Below are 26,029 nucleotides of genomic sequence, written 5' to 3' on the forward strand. Positions count from 1 at the left end.
AGGACACATCTTCTGGGTAATGTAAGATAGAGGAGCTCCCACAGATTGTACTGGGATTCACAGGTGAGTCAGCACCACTAACAGTCACTGCAGACTCTGCAAACTGTGTAGAGATTCATGCAGAATGTGTTTTATCAGGTACAATCTGTCTTGCAGCCTTTCATACAGCAATGAAGATAAAATGTGAAACTTTTTGTTTAAAGCTACTGAAAAAAAATAAAAGTAGGAGAGACAAGAGGGAAAAGCACTGATGTTCATACTCTTGAAAAAAACCCAGGCAGATGCACTGACTTTTAATTTTTACCATTTAAACTTCAATAAGGCATACTCCAAACTATCTTTTAAAGAACAAACACGTCTAGAATGTAGCTGTAGACCTTGAGTATCAGAAAAAGTCATATTACTTTCAATTACAAAAGCAAAATGCCCACATTTTCTGGGACCTGCATGTTATTCATTAAAAAGTAAAGTATAATTTTAACTACAAAATAAATTGCGATTAAAGCTTAGGGAAAAAAAAAAAACATATGAAACAATAAAAACAAACAGGTTTTTGCCTAGAGAGTTTGGAACAGTAATGATATTAAACACAGAGAACCAATCCTGGCAAATGAACATGAGCCTTAATTTTTATCAAGTTGCAGGGTTTGTCAAAAGTGGGAATGATGTTACATAACTGAAATTTTGTATTTTAAAGTAAGGCTGCATGGAAGATTTAGAAGCAGAAACCAGAGTTATTCTCAAAAAAGTGACAATCAAGGTCACAATAGGGAGGTGCTGCTTGTTGCAGCATATAAATTGCAATAGACTTGAATCTTAATCCTTCTATGGGCTTGCAAGGTCATGTGCGAGGAAAGGCAGGCTGAGGAACCCTCCAGGCACTCCGAGTGTGATCATGCAGTAGCAGCAGGCTGTGGGTGTAAACATGCAGCTATGGTGCTAGAGCTGCCTCCTCCTTCTGTGGAAACACAGGAGTATGCTCTCCAGGGGTTCCCTCCCAAATGTCTTCAGACTACAAATAAACAATCCCTGCCCAGGTTCTGGCAACATGCATGTTTTCAAACTTCTGTACGGTCACCCAGAAGAAAAAAACGTGGAAGACAAATCATACTCTCTATGAACAACAGAAGCATTTTGGTTTTTATTACAGCCAGACTGACTAAGCCAATACAAATGCATTTGAAAAAGTTCTCTCTCCCCATCTGATTAAGAGCATCTCCCCTGTCACAGGCTGATCTTTTCACAGCCTTTAAATATTATTAGTTTCCTTATTATTGTTGACTGATCATTTTTCAGGGGCAGCCGGTATAATTTTTTCCATCCGTCCCTAAACTCAACATCTAGTAGGTAGGTCTTTCACCCAAGAAATGACAGTTCTCCTTTCTGATGGTTACAATCCCATCTGTGTTACTGCCCAGAATAGCACCCTGGGCACTGTCCAAAAGTTGGTGATACTGTGACATACTGATTCAGGAGGCTGCTGAATCACGGAAAGCAGTTACAAACTAAGATTTCACTACTTTTCAGAATACTGCCTTCCTGGGGAACTACTACTATTTGGGAATAAAATCACATTGCATAGATGTGAGTGCTGGAGTCTGAGATGCTGGGCAATTGAATTTAAAAACAGTGATTAAAACAATAGGTATAGACATAACCACCATCATTTACAGTCTTTCTCTCTTCCTAAATTAACACTACTCAGTTTTCGCTTTGGCTGAAAATGCTCACAAATTAACTCAAAACTCCATTTCTGGCAAACAAATGGTTTGATGAAAACAGGTCAGATCTAGTCCCTATACATTCCTCAAACTGCATTAACACACTGTGAAAGTTGATGGTAACAAAAACATTTCAGTCACATATCAAAAAGAACAACCACTTTATAACCAAATTCACTGAAATCAATGAGGTGCAACTTTTATTTTGAGATTGACCTATACTGGCAAGCAGACAACAGCTGTGTTAATGTATTAGTACTGCAAAAGTCAAAATACATTCTTATACTTACTGTTGATGAGAAGAGCAAACTCTAGTCAGCTTTTCTAATTCTTCACCACTCAGTTCTTTAGCTGAATTTCTCAGTGCTGTAACTGGACCAGGAACTGCTGTTTTCCATTTTCTTTCTAAATAAAATAAAAATCATTTTTACTCAAAGTATTATAAAAATAGTATTTGCTTAACATTAAACATATACATGAAACTAATTAATGGAGAAATCTTGACAACACTTCTGTGTATGCTCCACAATCTTGTTTTAGACTATGCAAAAAAGGCACTGTATATTTTCACAATATACTTTCTTTTCATCACGCCAGATTCACTAAGTCTAAACCAAAAATAAGCTCAGAACAACTGTGGCTCAAAGTCTCAATTAACAGAATAAAGAACGATGAACCATTTGCACCTGTTTCACAAAAAGTGTGGGAAGAAACCTTTTCTTGTAACAAGCTCACAGAAATTCTGATATAAATGCTGCTTTTGCTATGTAACATTTTTAAGCTGTAAAAAGCTATACTGCATTATTTAGAAAAACAAAACAAATTAACTCTTTCTTCTACCATATCAGTTTAACCTGTACTCACCCCACTGCTCTTGTATGGAAGAAAGATTTGCAAGCAGCTGCTCATGATACAGTCGTTCAAGCTGAATGAATTTCATTGCCTTTTCATCTGGATGCAAGGTTAAAGAAAAATGCATACATGTATGGACATGTAATGACTTATTTATATTTGGCACCATATTTGAAAGGCCAATCATCATGTACCTGGAATTTGACATAACTGAATCAAAATGAATAACGGCTAGCATCCAGATTTCTGTGTAAGGAAGAAAACAATAGCAGACATGAAAACAGAAAGTAAGAAGTAAAATAACCTGAGAAAAGTTCCAAAAATGAAAACCCGATTCTCTTCAGCAGTTACCCCTTCCGACATGCCTTAAGTCCAGCAAAAGTTCTAGAAAAGAAATGAGCAAAATACTGTTATGCTGACAACTCTTATCAGAAAACAAAATCTCTGGGAAATGAAAAGCAAAACAATTACACAAATAGCAGTATGTGTATATCAAGAAATACAAATATATGTCAATAACCACAACTAATTGAAAATATGTCTCCTTTCCACTGACCAGCTGGAGATTGTATTTAAAAAATTACCCCAACTCAAACTTGCAATAAATACCCTCCTCCTTTTCAATCATTGTATCCAACACTGATGTACAGCTGAGTTCAACTTTTTTCTTCTTTCTAAAAATTCTGCTTATTTTTCTTCTATGCTAAAATCTCTTCTGCCTCCCTTAGGGTTATCAAGATGTTCACAAAGTTATACTGATATTTATTTATTTTGTAATAGTCATGATAACTCCAGACCCATGAAGCCTGAATTATTAGTTGTTCCGTTTAAAGCCGTGTTTTGCCAGCTATTTGAAATCTGATTGTACGTTACTATGAGGTTATTAGTATAGTGAATGAGGGTTTTAGTAATACAGAAAAAATATATTCCATTATTCATGATCATTAAAATACTGGGGTAATTATTACAAAAACACAACCAGTATTTGTTATTCTTGTTAACATCATGCAACATATACATAGCATGGCTTATGAACAACAATATCAATGGAAAGAATATTCCCTGCCTTCAAGAAATCTGTTCTTAGAAACAGGATTACAGATCAGAGAGATAACCTTAGAGGACCACAGCAACAAGCCCTGAATTATTGTTAATATGAAGTTCTACACTGGATGAATTACAATGTCTGTCATGGATAATTAATACAATGCAACATGATCAAGTTAGTTCTTTATTAACCTCAGGAAACTGACGGTTGCAAGTACAGAAGAGATATCCTTCATAAATATGTATTATACAGTGGTGTTGAATTCCACACATCAGGTGTACACTGCATTAAAAGTATTTCCTTTGGTCAGCTTTAAATACAATGCCCTTCAATTAAAGCAACTTCTATGAAAGAAAAACTGTCTATCATGCTATTGAATGCATTTCCCCCTGCAGAGCCATCATTTACTACAGACATTTTCCATGCCTTTACTTTGTGCTGCATATTTTTGATTTTCAGACAGATACTATTGAATGAGGATGACCAAGCCAGAAGTACTGTCTTCTAAGACAGTGGTGGATATCTTACTTTATGTATTGTTTTTATAATATTATGACAGTTATTTATCTGGTTTTGTACTACAGGCTGAAATAATTTGGCTAAGTTTCAAGGATACCTTTCCAGGTTTCTTATGCTTTGTTATTTAACCATGATAATTGCCTATTTGCCGTATTTTGTTTGTAACAGATTACATAATTTATGATGCATCGTAGTGAATCACTTATACCTTAAGGGCTTACCACTCTTGACCCTTCTTTTTAGTCTGATCCTTTTCCCTTAAAAACAAATGGAGGAATACCTTGTCCACCTTTTCTAAAAACATAATTTCACTTCATGGTTTAATATGATTATTCTCTCCCACAATTAGTGAAACATAGTAGAGTAATTAGCAGCAGCTCAACTATTATAACTTTTTGAACAAACTTATTTATATTATCTAGGAACAAATCAAAATAAACTGAACCATGGAACTAGCTGTTCCCAGAAGTAATTAGCCAGTTTCCTACGACAGTTTCTCAAACCATCTTGATACGATTTTGACTAATTAGCATTTGCAAAACAACATGTTGCTGTTGTTTGAAGATTGCTGATCTCCCTTAGCTCACTGTGTTTGGTATTTTTATTCTAATCTAGACACTCGTAGTACATATTCTAATCAACTGTTGTGATAATTTTCTTCTTACTATAACAGTGCCCTATTTGATATAATAGAAAACACACCCTATCTAGATCGGACGTATTCCTAGTTAATAATACTTAGAACAGAACTTATCCTACAAAACCAGAAGTTCTTTGAAAACATTTTCTTACTTCCTTGTTTGTGCACAGCTACTGATGATTGTATCAGTACAACTTTCAGAAGTGGATTTATTACTTAACTCATATTCCAGCTGTCTGATTAAGAAGGACATGCAAACACATTGCGGACTCACTCATAGGTAAATTACGGCTGTTTACTTCTTTGTAACCCTGTCCCACAACCTGTGAGTCAACAGTAAAGCATTATTCTTTTATATTTCATCATGCCAGATCATCTTAATAACGCGTAAAAATTTCTGCAAGTAAAAGGATACATTCTTCCTCTTGAAAATAGGTCTCGGCTATCTGCAAAAGTAAAAAAAAAATAAAAATAGGATTCTGTAGTTCTCATGAGAGTGGTAAGGATAAAATACAATCTTTTTATAACAGCTTTAGAGATCTGTTTTGCAAGTTCACATTTAGTTTGGGTAAAATACAAATGTTGAGACTGAATATGTGTATTCTTATTCTAGGAAAGATGTTTAAAAATAACATTTCTTTGTTGCATGATATTAAGTCCTCTCACACAAATGGATTTGCCCAAATGTTAGCTGGGTTTTATGCTGTTACAACAAACAATTATTTCAGAAACCTTTCTCGTGATCATATTAGAAAGTTTTAAAATTACCTAGAACAGAAGTACCATGTTTACTGATATGAGTTGAAGAGTTTTAATTCTGTTTTTAGTTTTTAATTTTGTTACTGATCATTGCTTCCTTATGTTTGATCAAATTACAGTCATTGCTGAGTTCTCCTGAGCATTACAGTGCAATGTGATAAAATGGAGAAATGAAGGTTTCCTTACTGATAAGAAAAGAACAATCTTTTGATAAAAGACTAAAAATACCACCTATCATAGTGTCAGACATACCAACAACCTTCCTGTTTATATTAAAAAAAATTTAAAGTACATAGAATTTGAAATATTTACAATATGAATATTTGAAATTCATGAGATAAACATAAAAGCACTCAAATTCTGAATTTTTTTCTGTATTACTCCTAGTCCACTCACAGAAGCCAGGCAGCACCATTGCAGCGGACTTCTGCCACTTCCTTTCCTGAAGTTGCTCTGCTGTGTTAAAAATATTTAAAGATCCTCTACCTCATGTGTCAGTTCACTAAGCCTAACATCTTGATATCTGAAGGTCTTCAACAAGAGAGCAAGTCATGGAGTTAAGCCAGATGGCAGTTCTTTGATTTGCACCATAGTTGTTATGACATGGAACAAATCCGAGGCTCTTCCTCCTTAGGCTGACATTTCCATAATAGAACAATTAAAATTGGATTTTTAACAAGACAGCTCTGCCAAAGACAACCACCAAAAAAAAAAAAAATACAATTCTTCAAGACTTGTTCTTTTAGATGGATGTTAATATAGATACGTCAAAACAAAGAAATACCAGGGAGTCAACACAAGAAACAAGCAAATTTTTCCTGTTGCATTTAGAGCTCCAAGTGCTAATGAGGTTGAATACAGAAAACAAAAATCATTCCAAAGCAGTTACTGAAGACCAGGAAAATCGAACATAAGACAGACTACATATAAAATACTTGAATACCTAAGTCAATCTCTCGTACTTGCTTAACAAAATGTTAAGCTGACATTAAAAGCTGCTTTAACAACTGTTACCTTAACCAATAGGTAGGAGTTGAACAATGGATCTCTATGCCTAAGCATTCAAGATATTTAGCTGCAACATCCGAAAAAACAACTTCACCCCTGGCTGGGTAATTTTATAACACCCATCTTTGACAGATCACTGCAAAAAGAAACAGTATATATATGCTCACCAAGGGTTTATACACTGAGAAGCTGCATATAAACTAAGAACATGGGCATGCAAACATAAGAGAAAATTATGTTCCTGTATACCAAGTTATTGCCATACCAAAGCTACATATTTTAGTTGCAGACTACTGAAACAGATTTACTATCCTCTTCCTAGTGATGCTTTTGCTTTCAACCAGCTATTTCAAAGCCAAAATTACAAGCACAGAAATGGCAGATCTTCTAGAAGAAAAGCTGAGATACCAGTTAGAAAAAATAATTTTTCTGTTTATCAAGTAAAAGTATCAGGTGTTTCCCCCTCTGCCTTGAGAACTGGCATAAAGGATGATTTCTTGGACTAAAAGGGCAAAGACACCATTGTACTAGAGGCCATACAACCAGCTCAGAGAAAGCAAGTACCAAAGACAGTCAGAAAATGAGCATGCTTCTAATGAGAATCAGAATTTCACTTTGACTCAGAGTTGGTCGTAAGGAGTATCACAGAAAAAACAGACCCGATACCTGGAAAGGAAAAAGTGTAACACTGTATAGAAAATCTAACATGGTAACCAACATGTTTTTCTTCTAATTTCTCTCTGTTGACAAATAATCTTTGAGATTTGCAACAACAAAACTTATTTGTGATTGCTAGAAAACTGGGCAGGGCTTCCCTAGAAAGCTGAGGAATCCTGGTGGCTTTGTTTGCGAACAGAATAAAATACAAAAACCATAAACCTCAGAAGTAAAAATACTTTGTTCCACAGAACTCTGGAGCATCAGTGACCTTTGCAAGCATTAACTAATCAATCTTCAGGGTCAGCAAATCCTGGTTGTCTTCCTATTTGCAATGCGTGGTGTGGCAAGGGCCACGCTTGCAACACGTGTCCAATAATGGCAGGCACCCTGATATTTGAACATTCAGGTTGAGACACCTTGTAGCTGATACTTCAATGACTCTGTGGGAGCACACAAACATTCAGTCTCAAAATCTTTGAGGCATATCAATTTAGGTACTCATAATTTGAAAGGCTTAACAAGAGGGCACCTTCTGTAAATGTCTAAAGATGATTGCTCAAAAAAGACAGCGACTTGACAGAGGAGTCTAGATTATATGTTGCATATTCCTGGCTCTTAGCCTTACTACTAACCATTCTGAGCCTAGTACCTCCCAAAGAAAACTGGTAAGTGACTTCTAAGGTTCTTTTTTTATTGCACATTTTGACTGCTATCCACAGTAGTATTCTAAGGATTTCTGGAGTTTCCAAAGCTTTATATCTATGTTTTTTATATATTTAAGTACTTCTTAGATCCTGTAACAAATACTAAACAAGACAGGAAGAAAATTACATCCTATTTTAATTAAAAGTTAACCCTTAGAACAGCCCATAATATTCCACAGCCTTTAAATATTTAATTAAGGCTTCCCACTAACAATGCCGACTGTTAATATTCGAGAACATCTGACATAGCTCTTTATTTTACATTGAGTATTGTCATACAAAATAAAAAGAGAATGTGATAGAAGAGTATTTGCTAGACTTGGCGTAAGAGAAAGTTACTGGCAGGCTGTACTAGCAATCTGAAAAGAAGACTGAAGATGAGAGGTTAATTCACTGGAAATGGAAAAAAAAATCATAAGACTCATTTTAGATGAAAACATGAATACTATATTTAAAATCCTTTATTTTTTCCTCAGATTAAAAAGTGTGTTATGACCTTTTAAGTTCTGTTAGCTTTCTTTCAAAAACTCCATTCAAAATGCTTGATATTTCTTAGGAAAAAAAGAGATGGTGTTTGATTACAGCTTTGAATCTGGAAATGCAGATTCTGCTCTCAGGGCTGTCACAGTTCCTGTATGACCACCAAATTCAGCATAGCTAAAAGTAAAAATAGTTTACATTAATGGTAAGTTTCAAAGAAACTTCAAAGAAAAAACCTACTGTCCAGTTAGTAAAAAAGACTGCTTTTCATATTGCACAGTATTACCTTTGGTCTCGCAGGTGTGGCAACTGTGCTAAAGCTTAATCTAAGAAACCCTGACTCTCAGTATTCATGCTAGAAAGAAGTCTGCAACAGTAAAAAAAAAAATCCAGATTTAAAATGTTATTTAGGCATCAGCTGTCTTGTATCTATACCAGTGTCTTACAAACCATGTTTAAAATATGTCAATAAGTGATTTTCCTAAATCTTCCCGTGAAACTATAATTTAGTCATTTGAGGAATTAGAAAGCCCATCCATAAGAGTTTCCTTTAACTGCAGAATATACTTTCAAGGTAATTAATAATTTAAGATACATTAGAAGACCTTAGAGAAGATATTTGCCATGACCACCTGTTACACATCAAAATACACTGTCCAGATATGAATATTTGCATATATTGAATTAATGCATTTTTTCCTAATGAATAAAGGTCTCGAATAAAAACAAAATTGCAACACCCCATAATCATAGGAAGTACCTGATGGAGACACAGGGGCAGTATCTTTGAATCCATCTGCTCAACCTCTTCACGGAGCAAAGAGAAAAGAGACTGCAATGTTTCTTTTTGTTGAAAGTTTTCATTCGCTTCAACAGCACCTTCGACACGCACAGAATCTGAATCTGTAATGAGAGTATTTTCCTCCTTGATTGCTGTGGTTCCCACTGTAGGAATTCCTTTGAAAAGAACAAGTACTTCGGTTAGGATTCAAAAAATAAATCAAGTTACTTTTTTAGGAAATTTCAATGCAAAACTATGAATAGGAATCTAGTATCTAAATAGCATCCCTGCAAGTAAACAAAATACTGATGTTGTCAAAATTAGCTGTGATAGGTCTGTCATCTTATCAACCTGAAAAAACACAATAACATACATTAGATAATTTTGTACATATCTACCTGGTACTTGAGTTTAACTTGGAGCAAAAAAAACCCCACCTAATCTAAACTGCTCTACAAAGTTATTAATAAAAGACCAGGATGACCTAAAATAAAAAGCTTTGTGCCTGTTGCTACAGTTTCAGCTAAAAAAATAAATACTTTGATCCAAGCAGACAAATTTCTGTGTTAAGACTGAACTGTAATAACAGCAGAGGCAGAAAGCACGGTTGTTTGCAACACAGTTTTACTCAAAAAGGTAAAACAGAAGGTAGGCAAGGAGAGTGTGAATGACGTTCTCAGTTGGTCTCTTCACTCCTGCCAAGGAGGTTGTACAGGGAGAAGTCCTGGGAAGGAAGGATGTACAATTTGACCTGTTCTTCAGATGATAACAAAGTGATTCCTCGCAGTGATTACAGGATCTTAAAGGATAAAAAGAAGCAGATGATGACAGTGGGGGATTCTATTGTGGGGGACAGATGTCCAGGGCAACTGTCCTGCTGAGTGAAAAGGAAGACCCCCCTAGATAGCTGGATAGTTTACTCAAGAGTTTGGCAAATGAGCTAGTAGTAGTGGTCTACATCAGTAACCACGACACAAGGATCTGTGAGCTCAATTTAGCCTCCAGAAGAGAAGTTGAAAAAGTCAGACGTCCACATGGAAGACTGGCAACATGTATGAAGGATAATGTAAAAATATTACAGGAAAAACTTTCTGGGTGCAAATCTCACATTTTATTGTTAGAAATGCATTTTTGAAGTATATTGCTGATCACGAATATGACGGTTATCAGGAAATGTTAAATGAGATTAGGGAAGAAGTATAGAGCAGGCAGTAGCAGTGGGAGAAAACAAATATCCATATACAGACTGGACCAGTTTAATCACAAAGATCAGAGAATAAAAGCAATAAATGATGGTTTCCTATAACACACAGCCTTAAGAGTAATCAGAAAACTACAGTTTATTCCATCAGTTCGTGAACTTTTGTTTTTTATAAAACAACATTGAATTTGACACATTTACATAGGACTGAACTTAAGAAAGAATAACCCGTAATTTTTTAAAAACAATTTAGAGAATTTGGCCACTGAAATGTGCACAATAAACTTTTATAAACCCAAGTTATGATGAGTACTTTATTCTTCCTCAACTATTAATACACCTGACTTCTGCAAATCATGTTATCATTGAAAAGTAAGACATGTAAGGGATCTGTTTCAAGTAACCATCATACTTTGACTCTGTTTCTACAGCTTGGGCACTCAGCACATTTCAGACCCCTCATGTTCTTTGCAAGCGAAACCCTAAAGTGACAATTCAGGTTTAAGATTTAGGGCTTAAGAAAGGCATTGGCTTGTCCACTGAAGGCTCCGCTGTTCTATTTTTGGTTATTTTAAATTCTTTATTAAGTAAACTGTCCAGGTCAGGAGTACTAATAATCTCTGTGGGTGGCTATTTTCACAGGGCTTATTGCCAGACAAAATATGGGTCTAACTTAACATTGCTTTTTCAATATTAATGTGTGTCTCTGCTTTCCCAGTATTTATTTGGGCTTGCTGTGGGCGAAAAGCAAGCAAAGAAATAACTGAATGCAAGATTCAAACCAGGAAGTACTTTCAGGAATGCAGTTATGGCTGTCTTTAAAAATACAGCTTTTTGTTCACCACATGATCGTGAAACCAGAAAAGAGGGTCTACATGTTCTGGCAAACTTTTTTGTTTAGCAAGAAAAAAAAGAAAAAAAAGAAAGAAAAAACAAACAAAAAAAAGAAGCCAGTTCAAATTGCACTTTATGAAGTATTTAATAATCACTTGTCATATCAAAACATGAACATCAAATGAAACATGCTCAATAGTGACTGTCAAGTTGCCTCAAGTTGCGCCAAGGTTTGGATTGGATATTAGGAAAAAAATTCTTCATGGAAAGGATTGTCAAGCATTGGAACAGGCTGCCCAGGGAAGTGGTGGAGTCACCGTTCCTGGAGATGTTTAAAAGACATGTAGATGAGGTTCTTAGGGACATAGCTTAGTGACAGTGTTGGGTTAATGGTTGGAGCCTATTATCTTGAGGGTCTCTTGCTTCATATAGTCGAGCTGTCATTCACTTGGAATAAAATTCTACCCTCAAATTACCCCCTGATTTGGAAGCAATGCCTTACAGACATTCAGGTTAGTACTACCTTGTTCTATTTTAAACACAATACAGCATTTGTGCCTTGGCAGCACTATAACCAAGAGCTTTTCCTGAGGTAGTAACAATAATGCTAGCCCATAACACCTTTATGATAAAATAAGATCCCTACTTATTTATTTTTTCTCCATGTTCATGAAAAGGGCACAGAACACTGCTTTTTTCCTGGAATCAACCAACCTTACTGTTTCAAGTAGTTTTTTGGTTTTTGTTTTTGTTTTTTTTTTTTTTACTAAAGAGTTATATATATATTTCTGATATTTTAGGAAGCAAGGCTTAAGATTTCAATTTGCAAAGCATTCATATTTAAAAAAACATCTTGTTCCATACTAGAATGGAACCAAAGCCTTTATTTAATAAGTGTGAAAAAAACCACAGAACATATGAACTCTCCAGTGGGCAGAGCACTCTCTAGGAACATGGCAGAGAGCCGGGTTCATGCTTCTGCTCTGTCAGACTCACAGAGGTTTCAACTGACATCTTTGATGGCTAGTTGAGTGTGCCAATGTTTCCTAAAGCATGCAGAGAAGCAAATTTTCTCAAAATTTCCCTAAGAGTTCACAGAAGCAGCCCCATGATTGCAAAAAGTTCCAATTTTGATAGACCTTGTGAATAAAAATGACAAATGCATTTTTCAATGTTTCACCTTTTTTGTTTTGTCAGTACTGCACATATAAAAAATTAAGATGGTTGTGCCAACTGCCTGAGAATGAGTCAGAAGTGCAAGCATGAGGCATTTGGTACCAAATAAAGTTATCAAAATAAAATTATGGATATTGTCCTCTGTTTTTTAATTGACATTTAATTTTCACACACAGTACTGTTAGCTTAAGTCACCAGTAACAGAAGTTTCTAGTACAGAAAACATATGGTAATCTTTTTTCTTTTCTAAAACATTCTTTGGTACTCAGTACCGGAAAGCTGGTTCAGGCTGATTAATTCAAGAACTACCAAAAAAAAAAAAAAGACCAGCATTTTAAAGTATATTTCATTTTTAAGTAAAGAGATTTTAACACAGAAGTGTTGGTGGTAAAGATGTAACTCTAACTGAGCAAGCTCAAAATCTTGTTTAGTGCAGCACAGAACACTAAATAAAATAATATAGCTTGACTATTTTTATAATTTGACCAGTTTATATTCATATATTTCATTTGCTGCAACATCAAATCCACCCCAACCACTCAATTTTCTTCTCACACCTTCAAGCTGCTTCAAGAAAGAAGTCGAATAATTTACAGAAAAAACGTACATTGCAGAACTTAACTTGGGGAAAAATTATTAAGTGCAAGTTACCACGCTATACTACGTTAAGGAATTACACAGCGTGATTTTTACAATATTAAGTCACTAGTTATGCCAGCACTGATCTTTCAGAAAAAGATGAAAATATTTTCAGAGAACAGGGATAATTTGAAGTCCACATTTACAAAAATACATTGAAGCAGATGACACTTCATGAATCACTATTTCTACTGCACTAAAGTTAGTACGATTCATTACAAGGAATCCAAGCATGAATAATCACCAAAGCTTAAATTTGTCAATTTAAATTTACATCACTTCTTTGATCACCAGTGTCCTCTTTAAAGAGATATCATCATAGTCTATTCAAAACTACTATTAGTATACAAAAAGAATGTGAGAGAAATTTGGGATCTGGAAGCTCCCAAATGTGTCTATTCACTCATACATCTACTACAGCATCAAGACAGCTAAAAGGAAGTGCTTCTCCAAACGATGCGTAGGTGAAATCTTGGAACTACTTACTCCAGGACATTGAAATGGACTAAAAAACCAACTGTAAGCCAGGTGACAAATTCACTGTAAGCTATTACAATCTATCAGTTCCCACTTGGGGAGGTCCTGAATGGGCAACTGACATCAAATATCTTTTCCAGAACGGCAACATTTAACAGTTTAGCAGGAAAGAGAAGAAGATTCATAAATCTCTTCTTTAGCTGTGAGTCAAAGCAACTCATCCATGATTTCTCATTAGTTAAAAATAAAAATTAAAAAAAAAGTCACCGTAATACACGCCATCCATTAATTTAGTTTGTGATTCCAGCTTGCCTGTGTGATGCTTTGCTGTCACCCACTCAGGGATCTTCCTCTTTGGTTTGATTATTCTCTCCTTTATCTCTGAATTTGTATGAAGACAAGAAAGCTAGTTTGGTTCTTCTATGTAGAGGGATATTGGGGAATTGTTTTACACAGCTGTTGTTAAAAATTAAAAGGAAGATTCTCACTAAAATAAATACACTTGCAACATCAACAAATTGTGACACAGTCACCACGTTGTGTGAAAATGGGAGAACCATCATATGAGAATATCTAAAAAGCTACAAGTAAATTAGCCCATAAACAATGCACGATATAATGTAATTTTATATTTTGATCTTCTTTCTAAACAGTCAAGGTCCTTTATTAATAAGTAGTAAGAGTTTTTTCATAAGAATTAAACAAAACTCTTAAAAGTTTTGGAGGCAGGATGTTCTTTGTTGTGTGTTTTTACATCTCTAGATCCTTTCAATGAAATTTTCTACATTTCAGCTTTCTGCCTTAAAATTGCCACCTACCTTGCACAGCTCATTTTGTGGTACTTCTGCATCAGCTGATTGCATTTATCAACAATACAAACTAACAGAGAGAGAATACAGGCAAAGCTTAACTTTCAGTGTTTGGGTGAATTTCCTTTTTCTTCCTCTCCTCATGCTACAGACACTTCTGTTCACACATCTGTATCACATTTCATCAACTTGTTTTCTGTTATTCCAGTCATACAGATGACTGGTTCTCAATTACTTCTGCCAATCTCTTGTTTCAGTTAAATATTTTCTTCTATTTTTAAACATTAAATCTACAGTTGAAATACATACTTAATTACTTTCTGCATCATTTAATAAGAACTCATTCTCCCTATAATGACAGATTTCAGGATCCTCTTATCTCTACTACAAAATATAATTTTTCTCTTCTAGATTTTGCTTATAAATACAAGATATGGAATGCAAGGCTTCCTTCCCTTCCTTTCTTTATGTATTCTATAGTCCTTCTCAGATTAGGTCATAAAAGTCTTGCCATTTAGCAGGAAAACTGTATTTTAAAACTATTTTAAGTAGCCAAATTCCCCATCTTCTCAGTCTTTCAATGAAAAAACCAACACATGGGGGGAAAAAAAGCAGGCATGATTCAGTTGTTCCAAGTAACTTCCAAAGATACTTATGCAGTGAAACACACTGATTTTAATTAATACATTTGCAGCACTATGACATATAAGCTTAATCATTCACGGCAAAAACCTAATACAATAACTCATTCTATTAATGCAGACAAATCCTACTCATTGAAAAAGGGAAGAAACATCTCAAATAAGAATATGTAATAAAGATTTACATTCTCCTTATCCAATTCATATCCAAACAATCTGAAGGAGAAGTAACATCAAAAATTGGTAGAAACACATTTGTTGAATGGTTCATTACCCAAAATGCATGTCCTAGAACTATCTATTAAGCTTTGAAAAATTTAAGTAAATTTTGACAGCAGCAGGCCAAGGTCAACTTATTTCATACTCATACCAAGATTTCAAATCTTGACACTGGATCAAGACACCAAAATCTTGTACTCGAGCACAACGTTCAAACGAACAAAACCGTATTGCCTGAATTTCTGGCTATTCTGATTTGGACGTCAGCCCAATTTCCATACTGAAACTCTGCACCTCCCTCTACTTGTGCTCCCTTAACACGTCCCATTTGCTACACAGTCAACATGGAAACATGGAAGATGAAAACATCTAGAAACAAATCTGATTCAGGACAATTAACAGTTAATGGAAAGAAAATTTTTAAAAATTGTTAGTGAAATTTAAAAAATAATTAGTATGACAACTGAAATCTATCTTATTAGCTCACAGATTAGAACTACAGTGTTATTATTTGAAGTAAACAGAACAAAAATACGTTTATCTAGAGTACCTTTAGATTTTTTACTGGAGCTTCTTTTGCTTCTTGGACTTCTTTTTCCACCTGGTTGTTTTTCTGTAATAGGCTTTTCCTCCAGCTGGGGGTCCATATGGACATTTACAGATCTCTCAGTCTCACCTTCCTTACAGTTTGGGGTACAGTCTCCACTGTCCATATTCTCATTATTATTGATGCTGTCCTGCTCACCTTTATCTTGCCGCCCCATAGCAATGCTACTACTGGTCAGAACCTTATTCCCATCATTGTCAAGTTGATTTTCATTTTCATCAGCTGAAGAAATCAAACAAGATGTCAAACTTTTCACCCTACAGTCAGCATGAAGACTGTCCTTTGAGTCTATTTGTAGGTCATTTGGTGGAAATTCTCTGTCATCCATCAGAGCGTTACTTGTTGGAACACTTAATCTCCCTCCAACTATTTTTAGACCTAAAACATAAAACCAGAAGAAATATTTATAATATGTATATCATAATGGATGAATAACCTTGTACTTAATGACAGCCAATAAAGAATCGCATTAGGCAAGTGATACAGTTTAAAAGTACGAGGAAATTATTTCGAAAAGTAGTACACTGCCCCATTGTAAGTCTTCAAGCGAAGCATATCGACATTAAAAAAAACCACACAAACAATTATCTATAAATTCATATTTTTATGCAATTATAATCAGTTCCAGTTATCTGACTAATAGCATAGCTGATCTTTACAGCAGTGTTCACAGTGTTACAGCTGAGGTAACAAGAAAAACAAAAAGATAAACAGAAACCACCCCCACCACCCCCCCTTAAGTCCATGGCTAAAACAAAAGCATTCTTGTCACATAAGATCATGGTTTGCCTGAAATAAAAATAAACCAGGGAGGAATAAAAGCAGAACAACTTTTAATTCTGTCACTGATGGTATCACATCAAATAAGCAGATAGGTTAACTCTGTTACAAGAATTAGATGCAAGTACAACCTGTTTATTGACTCAGACTGTCACTTTATTTTCAAAAAAACATTCAACATGTCTTCAGCATACACAGAAGCAGATGGTTTGTTAATAAAAACACCCTAATCCCCCACCTACTCTCAGCGGGGGTCAATTTTCCCTTTTTGTGATCACGCAACTCTAAGCAATGCTGCAATTAGATGCATATTCACAGGAAAAAAAGGGTAACTCTTAGCAGCAGAGCTACATGGTACTTATACAGGACTGTTACTCTATCAGCTCCTACCTTTGGCTTTTAGAAGCATGGCAATACTGCTGGTTTCACTTAGCAGCTATATAGGTGAAATACAGCTCCGTTATGTACATCTCATTAGATTTAGCTCACGTATTTGAAATAGCAAAGCCAAAAATCAGGAAGCACTCTTCTATTTTAGAAGAACTTAGACAAGCTTCCTACAGTAGCTTCCTATTCTTTCCTTTAAATTAAAAGCCATTTGTCTTCACCAGCCTTTCTTCAGTCTTATGTCCTGGTATACAAAACAACCAAAATAACAGAAATACACACTTGCTAAATATGCAAGATAATATTTCATTTTACTTGCTAGAAGAAATCAAATTGCAGAAAATGGAAGAAATGCCCTAGAGAATAAGTAGGTTTTCCTTCACAGACAGAAACACATTTCTGTTAAAGACTACTAAAAGGATTTTCCCCAAATTATTGCTCCACAACCTTTGTGTTTGCTAAAAGGACTGGAAAAAAGAAAACATCACTCTTGTCTTGCAGAAGGACAAGAAGGAGGATTCAGGGAGCTACAGGCTGCTCAGCCTTACCTCAATCCCTGGAAGGTGATACAGCAAGTAATCCTAGAAACCATTTTCAAACACATGAAGGACAAGAAGGTCATCAAGAATAGTCAGAGTTGATTTATGATGGCTAAATAGTGCTTAACCAACTCAATAGGCTTCTACAAAGAGGTGACTGTCTCAGCAGGGGAGGGCAGAACAATGGATGTGGTTTACCCACACTTTGGTAAGGCTTTTGACAGTCTCCAGTAACACTCTCACAGACAAGCATACAAAGTACAGGACAGATGAACAGTGAGGTGGACTGAAAACTGGCTGAACAGGTGGGCCCAGAGTGTTGCGATCAGCCAAATGAAGTCCAGCTGGAGGCCAGTCACTAATGGTGTGTGTCCAGGGGTTGACAGCAAGGCCAGTACCGTTCACTAATGATATGGGTGATTGACAGGGACAACCCTCAGCAAGTTTGCAGGTGATACACCAGATGTTTGTTCTGCCATTTGCAGGGACCTCAACAGGCTGCAGAAATGGACTGACAAAAACTCCACGTGGTTCAACAAAGGGGAATGTAAAGTGCTGCACCTGGGAAGGTACAATCTGATGCACTGACACACATGGGGGTTCACCCAGCTGGAAAGCAGCCCTGTAAAAATGGACTTGGGGGTCTTGGTGGACAACAACTGACCATGAGCCAGCAAAGCGCCCTTGTGGCATCTTGGGCTGCATCAGGAAGAGCAGGTCAAGGGAGGTGATCCTTCCTCTCTACTCAGCACTGGTAAGATACACCTGACTGCTGGATCCACTTCTGGTTTCCCCAGTCCAAGAAAGACATGGACTTACTGGAGCAGGTCCCGTGCATAGCCACAAAGATGAGTCAGGAGGTGAGGCTGAGAGCACTGTGATTGTTCAGCCTGCAGAAGGCTTAGCATAGGGGTGCCTAATCAACATACGTAAATGTGGTAGGAGCAAATAAATGTAACAAACTCTTCTCCATGGTATCCAGTGAAAGCATAAGAGGCTATGGACACAAACCGAATACAAGAAACTCTGTTCAAACATAAAAGAAGATTAACTTGTAAGGGTGATTGAACACTAGAACAGGGTTGCCCGGAATAGGTTGTGGAGCTGCCATCTTTGGAGGTATTCAAAATCCAACTGGTTGTGGTGCTGATCAGTACACTTTAGCTCTCCTTGCTTTGAACAGGGCTGACGGCTGGACTAGACAACCTTCAGAAGTTCCTTCCAACATTAACTATAAGATTCCAGGAGTGTGTATGGTGGGATCATTAATTAGATATAGGCCACAACAGGAGGGAAAACAGGTGTAAATCACACCAAGAACTTCACTCAGACACTACGTTCTTAAGTCAAATGTGTATGCACAGTTGATTTACAGAAACTCTAAAATTTGCTCGAATTTCTTTTTCCATTTGTAGGATTAGGAGGGAATGAAGAGGAATGACACAAGTCTGTGGAGTCTGAAAGGACAGCACAAAAACTATCCTGTGCTCATATGCATTCCAGGTACTGCAATTACTGCTGACTGTCTATGCTAACTGTTAGGGTGCACAGCCAGTAGAGACTTTACAGCATTAACTCTTTGTAACTGTCCACTCCTCTTTCTTCACTACTTTCAATTATTCTGGCCCATGGTGACTGCCCTCTACACCTGTCCCGAAATGGTTTTTTGTTAGCATTTCTGAACAGCTTATTTCTAAAGACTTTAATCTTAAAAACACATCAATTTTATTGAGCTAACAGTTGCCAGGAAGCATATTAATACCACCTTCAGTACTCTAACCCTTCTTAGCAAAAGTTTACTTCTCCTCTGCTCAGGTATTCCTGGTCCCCTGCATCAAATACTGTTCTACTGGTTTTACAGGAGTGGTAAGACCTGAGTAACACCTACTCTTAGACAACACTTCAATTTGCACATGCTTTTTAAAGGTTAGGAATTGGACAGGCATACACCAGGGGAAGTTCCAAGGACTGCATGCCAGTATTGTCAAGAAGAATGTCCTAGGAGTTACAAGGAAGCATGCAGAGGGCAACAAGCCACCACCAGCTGGGCAACACAGAAGCAGAAGTCCCCACCAACTAGGACAACTCCATCTCTGCTTCCAACCTGAAGACCTTGTTAACCTTTTCCAGCCATACCAGTCTAACAAAAAATACTGTCTATCCTATAGCATACAAGCTGCACCAGGGGAAGTTTTGACTGGCCATGAGGAAGCATTTCTTTGCCGAGAGGGAGGCCAAACATTGCAACAGGGTTCCTAGAGGGGTGATCGATGCCCCAAGCCTGTCAGCCTGCCCTTAACAACATGCTTTAACTTTTGGTGAGCCCTGAACTGGTCAGGCAGTCAGACTAGATGATCATTGTAAGGTCACTTCCAATTGAAACATTCTATTCTATTTGAGAAGAATCATGACTTGTACACTAGACACACAAGTCATAATTTCCTTTGGCAACCAAATAAGAGAATTTGCTTTCCTTGAGCACTAAAAGGACAAAGAAGGGAAAACTAGAGGAGATACCTACCTGGAGAATGGATCTATCCATTCATTACAAGGATGCTTCTTAATCACTTAATCAAGCCCTTTTCTTTCAAAGAAAGTCAAACATGAAATCAAAGGTTAAAAGGAGGATGGAACTTAATCAGACTAGCAAGAATCTGAACCAGAAGATACTATTTATAGACACCCATACCATAATTACATTGATTTACTGATGATAGCTGTTCTAAATTATTAAAAAAAAATAAATCCAAATGCCACCTTAAACTTGAAAGGTTCACTTCTTACTCTTCCTAACATATGAAACAATAACTACTGCTGCTCTCCCCAGATCATAGGTTAAATGATGTATCAAGCAAAAGAGGTTGAAGTAAATTGCCCAAAGCTAATGAAGAAGTAGTTTTAACAGTGGTAATTAAAAATTAGGATGTCCTACCACCACTCTCATTTCTATCAGTAGACAACAACTTATCCTTTCAACAGCCATCACAGGGCAACAGAAACATGAGCACATTTGAACAAGGTGTTTCCTATTAGATTGTGCAAAATGAGGAAAAGACACTTTTGACAAGTGACATTTTCTATAGAGGAAGCTAACATTTCGATAGAAAATATTAACTCATTTCCTTTTACCATGTGGCTAAAACGATAGTCTCACTTCAGTTGAGAGGCTGGAGAGCTTCTGCAGCTAGCATAGATCAACATTTCTTGGTTTATTGTTTGAAACTCAATATTTCTCCAAATAAAAGTAGCTCTGAAAGTCTATTCCTTTCTATAACCCTTATGACGCTTTAGAGAAAGAGCTAGATTGAAGAGTTTAGAACAGTCTTCGCAACCATCTTTTAAAAGGATTTTTTTCACCCCCAGATGAAACACTTTTTTTGCTTCCTAGTTTTCGGTGTTGCTGTTATGCCTTTTGACCTTATCAAGGCACCAGGAAGATACCAAAGTGATGCTAAGTCCTGTGAGAATTAACTTCAGCTGTCTAAAAACAGAAGTAGAAATACATATTTATAAACAAAAATCAAATGAAAACCACTAGTGGTTTGAACTATATTTAACAGACCATTAACATGCAGTTACAGTATTTACTGTTTTGTCATTGAAATGAATTCTACACACAAACAACATTCTAAGAAAATGTTTGCTTCTTCCTAAGCATATCTTTCCTCTTGCCAAGTGGCTAAAAGACAAAGTCTGTATTGAAGAAATTAGTTGTATGCCTGTTTGCTTTAGGACAAACAGTATGTACATTACAGAAATATCATGGTACTCACTTCTTTTTTAAGTCAATTTCAATTTTCAAAAGCCTGTGTTCTTCAGCGTTCTCTTTCATTTACTTCATATAATTTCAACAACTTTTTTAGTTGCTCATTTCTGTGTGTGTGCAGAGCCTTTCATCCATCTATCCTTACTAACGAAACGTCACCTTAAATAATAGTTGTTTGTATTATATTCTGAAAAAAAGGGACTGGGGATCTTTCCTGATCTGACACAGCCAAAATTTTGAGAGAGTATTAAAAAAAAAAAAACAAACCAAAACCACAAACAAACACCACCACCACCACCACCTCCCTAGCCCCTCACACTAAACACAGCTCCTTTATCTTGGAAAGCTTGTGGATTTTGTCAGTGCCTACTGAATATATAGCATAGTATTTAATTTGTTAATCTCAGAAGTATCTTACAGAACAGAATAAGATCATAACACCATTCCTGCTGTCAAAAGGCTAAAAAAGTTCTAACACCCAAAAAGTTTACAGCATTTTTTTTTTAATTCCATTTGACTGCCTTCAAACACTTCCTGTGCCAAAGACACTATTGTTCCTCCTTCATTCTCATGCCACTTAATTATTCTATGTTAATTAGGGAGATTTAAGTCTTAATTCTTTGAAAGTCAGTCTCCCCACTATATCACCTATATTGCTCCATTCAAATTGAATGGGCATTTCAGATTGGTTTCCAGTCTTGCTTCTACTCCATCTTTTCATTAACTTTGATGAAAAAACATAACAGCTACATAAAATCTGAAGTCAGAAATAGTCATAAGTATTTTTGAGTATTTAATTCAAAATTAATTGTAGCAATAAGTGCTCCAAAAGGAATAACATGGAATCGACCAACAGACCACATTGTGTCTTTCAGAATAAATGAAGTACATCTATATGAAATAGGGATTAACCAGTCATTCTGTTCTGATGAAAAGCATTCCATGAAAAGATACCAAACAGAAAACTGAGTGTGAGTCCAAGGTATTTTTTCCTCCTGAGATATATTATGGCAAGTGTTACAGGCACAAGAGCATCCATTATGTCCTATCAGACACTAATCAATTACAGCCGTGTATCTTTGTTTTGTGCAAAATAGACAAAAACCAAGACATACACAAGAGAACCTGGATTACAGTGAGGTGAGAGTTCTAGAGACGAGTGGACAGCACTAGAGGTGGTAGTAGTTACTCAGCCTAGAAGAGGTTGCCATATAAACAACCAAATAGGCTCTCTAGAGATGTCATGGAATCCCCATCCTTTTAAAGAAGTTAAGCAAGTCTCAGCTCTAAGGAAAGGTAAAACATAGATAGTATCTAGGATTAAGAATATTTTTTTCATATAATATGAGCAGCTTCACAAGTCCTAGAGAAAAAATATTCACTCTGATTCTGTGAAAAGGAAATAGTATTTTTTAAAACCATTATCTTGACAGAGTTGGTGCTTCTACCACTAGAACAAAAAAGGAAAAACTGTAGAAACACGGAAATTCAAAAAATTACTAAACCTAACGCACATATTTCTTAAAAAGAATAAATGTGTTGATCTTTCTGATAGATGGTGTAAAGATACAGTATCTCATTTTGTATTGAGAAATAATCTACTAGAAATTAATACAAACCAACCTGAAAACTATCACGGCCACACAAAATCAAAACATTTATGGCAAATTCTTATTATTGCACATTAATTTCAATATACAAGGAACCATTTCAATCTCATTTTATGAAGTTACATTTACTACCAAAATGAAGATGCAGGAACAGAGAGGGAACTCTAGATGACAGAGTAGCTGCATGGTACTATCTAAAAATAAAAACTACATACAACACACCATTATGAGTTTGTTAGCTTGCAAGAAAAAGGACAATGCTTCCTCTGCTGTTACAGGAGCTAATAAACAAAAAGCCCATATGATCTTTTGAGAAACCACAAGTCCAATTTCTCTACAACTGTTTGCTGCTTCTGCCGATTTGGAAGCCGAGATACACCTAAAGAAACCTGGAATATTATCACCAGATTGCTTCAGAGTGTCCTTGCCTCACCAGAGTCAAGAAAAAGAACACTAAAAAGTATTCGTTGTTGAAGATGTACTTGATCATCACACAATTTGCTGCAAGAAGGAAAGAGACAGCAGATAAAGAACGTATGCAATTCATTTAGCTATAATCATCTCCCAAAGCCAGATCACTTCCAGCTAGCAGAATTCTGTTCTGCATTGTGCTTTATATGCAACATTTAATGGTTGGTATGCTGCTGCTTCTAAAAAAGGGAAATAAAAATATTTATGTGTATACTTCCATTATCCAACCACACATCTCTGCAGAAAAAAGTTACCATACTGTTGTGCTGTCTTATAGTATGGACTCACTAGCAGTTTATCATTTCACAAGATAGTCTTACATCCAATCCCATTACTGCATAGCCTCACTATGAGAGAATCTCATTATCATCCTCCTGGCTGTTCAGTTTGCCCTAAATTCAGCTTTAAAATAATGTACTAGGGCTAAAAATGTCTTCATAGGTGTTTTCTGCTTCTCTGTCTGATACATGGTTTAGGACGTTTGTTTCTTCAAACATGTTAAGTCTGTTGTCCTCCAAGAAGTATGGAGACACGTGAGTGGTTGGTCTAATTTCACTGAATTAAAAAAAAAAATGTCTGAGCATGAACACTTTGGTGGTTTGGCACTTTCTGACACTGAAGTGACATTTCTCAAGTGACAGTGGTATTTAAGGGCATGATGATCTTTACGTCTATAAGCAGCAGGAATAGTGAGGTTTGAGAGGAAGTTCTGCATGTTATTTTCAACTTCTAAGCTTCCTAGTCATATTGCTTATTCACAGCTTTAATAAACAATGATAAACATATACTGCCAGGCATAATCTACTCTTCCACATTTAACATTACTATAAAAATATGTTTCAGTCAGCAGCCAAATACAAAAGGTTTGTCTGGAAACAAACAGCATCTTTTATTAGAACATATGACAGAGTTCAGACAAAAATTTCATACAAGCAAGCTCTTTTTTCAGCACTCAAAATATACAATGATCAGTCCTGCAAGTGTCTGAAAAGTTTTGGGTTTCAAGCTTCAATAGGCCAAATTTCACTGAATGGTATAATATAAAAGGACCTCACCATCTGATGTGTTCATTTTTGTTCTTGTCTGCAGCACAACACCAGAACATATCTCACGTAGAAGTAGAAAGGCAGTAGAATAGATTGTTGTGTCAGGATGGAGAAACTCCCCTCACTGCAGTGCTTTTATAAACAGTCTAGACAAACTTTGGTCAGGAAAAACCTATGAGTAATTGGTCCTGTCTTAGGATGCATGAATCTCCTTTTAAGTCTTATGAGAAGTAATTTGCCATTTTTGATTTTTATGTTTTCCTTCTAATTGAATAAGTCCCAGATTGTTGTTATACTTTAGAACTGTTCACAAGCTTCATTAAAAACTTCCTACTAGACAAATTTATGCATCTTTTGTAAGATGGGTACTTTTTCTTACAGGGAAAAAGAAAAAAGTCCTGCAAATCAGTAAAGACTATTTTTATGAGAACTAATCAGTTCAGCTCTCTCTTATTCAAATCTTTATTTTACCAGACCCTAAGAAAGCTGATATATCCTACCACCTCAAAAGAGGTAGCTAAAACATGCACAATGATCTAAAATCCCTCATGATCTCAGGTAACAACTTTAAACATGTATGAAAAGGCAGAAATAACAGAACACAGTGCCTTGAAATGGAAATGCAGGAAGAATGAGGCAATTATGTAAAAGTGCCCATCTGAAGAAACAAGTGTTTTCAAGACTTACTGACATTTGAATTTCATAGTGAGATTGAATTCCATGATTGACACCTGAGGGATGAGCAAGTTTTATAGTCTTCATCAATACAAAGAAAATTAGTATGGTCAAAGTATTCAGTTAAGTCCTAAATCGTATCAAAGCTAGAAGCAACCACAAACAGAACGGAAATTTGTCCATAACATTTATGAAACAATTCTTGTCTGCAAGTATCACACCCTTGTGGCCCCTTTGTTTTCAGGCCTGCCGGTCCAACTGGAAGGTTAATCAAGAAAAAAGCTTACTCAGAGCTTCAGTAATTGTCACCATTAGAAAATTCAAATATCCAGCAGCTCTACCAAAACGTTGCATCAGTAGGTTTTATGTTTCAGAAGGGAAGGATGCCCTAGGTTCTACATTATTCAGTGTCAGATACAAATGACTGAGATCAAATCCTTTCTTTACTCTGAACCTCATCCATGAAGTTTGTCAAACTTACATAATCTTTAATTCATTTCTTAACTACAAAATACTGCTTTATTTCACAGGGATGTAAAAAAGACGTATACACTAAGAAAGACTGTGAAATGGATATTTTGGTAAAGGGGACCATACAAGGACTGTAAAGGAGTACAAACCAGACACTTAAATCTGGGTTTTTTTGCTGTTCAGAGAGTGCTTGCATGAGTGAGAACTCAGTCATGTATAAACCAGAAGAGATCTGTGTTAAACAAATCACAATCCCCCCCAAATTAATCACTGGTGTAACTTGGTTAAAGTTAATGAAGCTGCGATCACTTAAACCCAGTGGTGAATTTAGCCTTGAGTGCTGTTTCAACTCTCCCTTTTCCAACAGGATATTATTACGGTAATTCATTTCAGCTCTAACTGTGTAAATAGATGCTGGCTATATTAGCTGTCTCTAATAATTTACACATATTTTTGATTAATAGACCTTTGTGAGGTTTTCTGTAACACACAGTTCTAAGTTTTTCTAT

The 26,029-nt window shown here is 36.0% G+C and overlaps 1 protein-coding gene across 3 annotated transcripts in view; it reads right to left on the reverse strand.

The window, feature by feature from the left end:
* Positions 1-26,029, reverse strand: part of CNST (consortin, connexin sorting protein) — a 51,728-nt gene that overhangs the window by 20,063 nt on the left and 5,636 nt on the right. For 2 of the 3 annotated variants that reach the window (XM_065833499.2, XM_071806195.1), the window contains exons 2-6: positions 15,719-16,153; positions 9,152-9,348; positions 5,196-5,226; positions 2,586-2,672; positions 2,012-2,126 (exon numbers count right to left, since the gene is read on the reverse strand). In XM_065833499.2, coding sequence (XP_065689571.2) covers positions 2,012-2,126; positions 2,586-2,672; positions 5,196-5,226; positions 9,152-9,348; positions 15,719-16,103 — 815 coding nt within the window. In that variant the 5' untranslated portion in view covers positions 16,104-16,153. The remainder of the gene's footprint in view (positions 1-2,011; positions 2,127-2,585; positions 2,673-5,195; positions 5,227-9,151; positions 9,349-15,718; positions 16,154-26,029) is intronic. The other variant, XM_071806196.1, reaches the window with a different exon arrangement.

The sequence above is a fragment of the Patagioenas fasciata genome, chromosome 3, assembly GCF_037038585.1.
Source record: "Patagioenas fasciata isolate bPatFas1 chromosome 3, bPatFas1.hap1, whole genome shotgun sequence".
NCBI lineage: Eukaryota > Metazoa > Chordata > Aves > Columbiformes > Columbidae > Patagioenas > Patagioenas fasciata.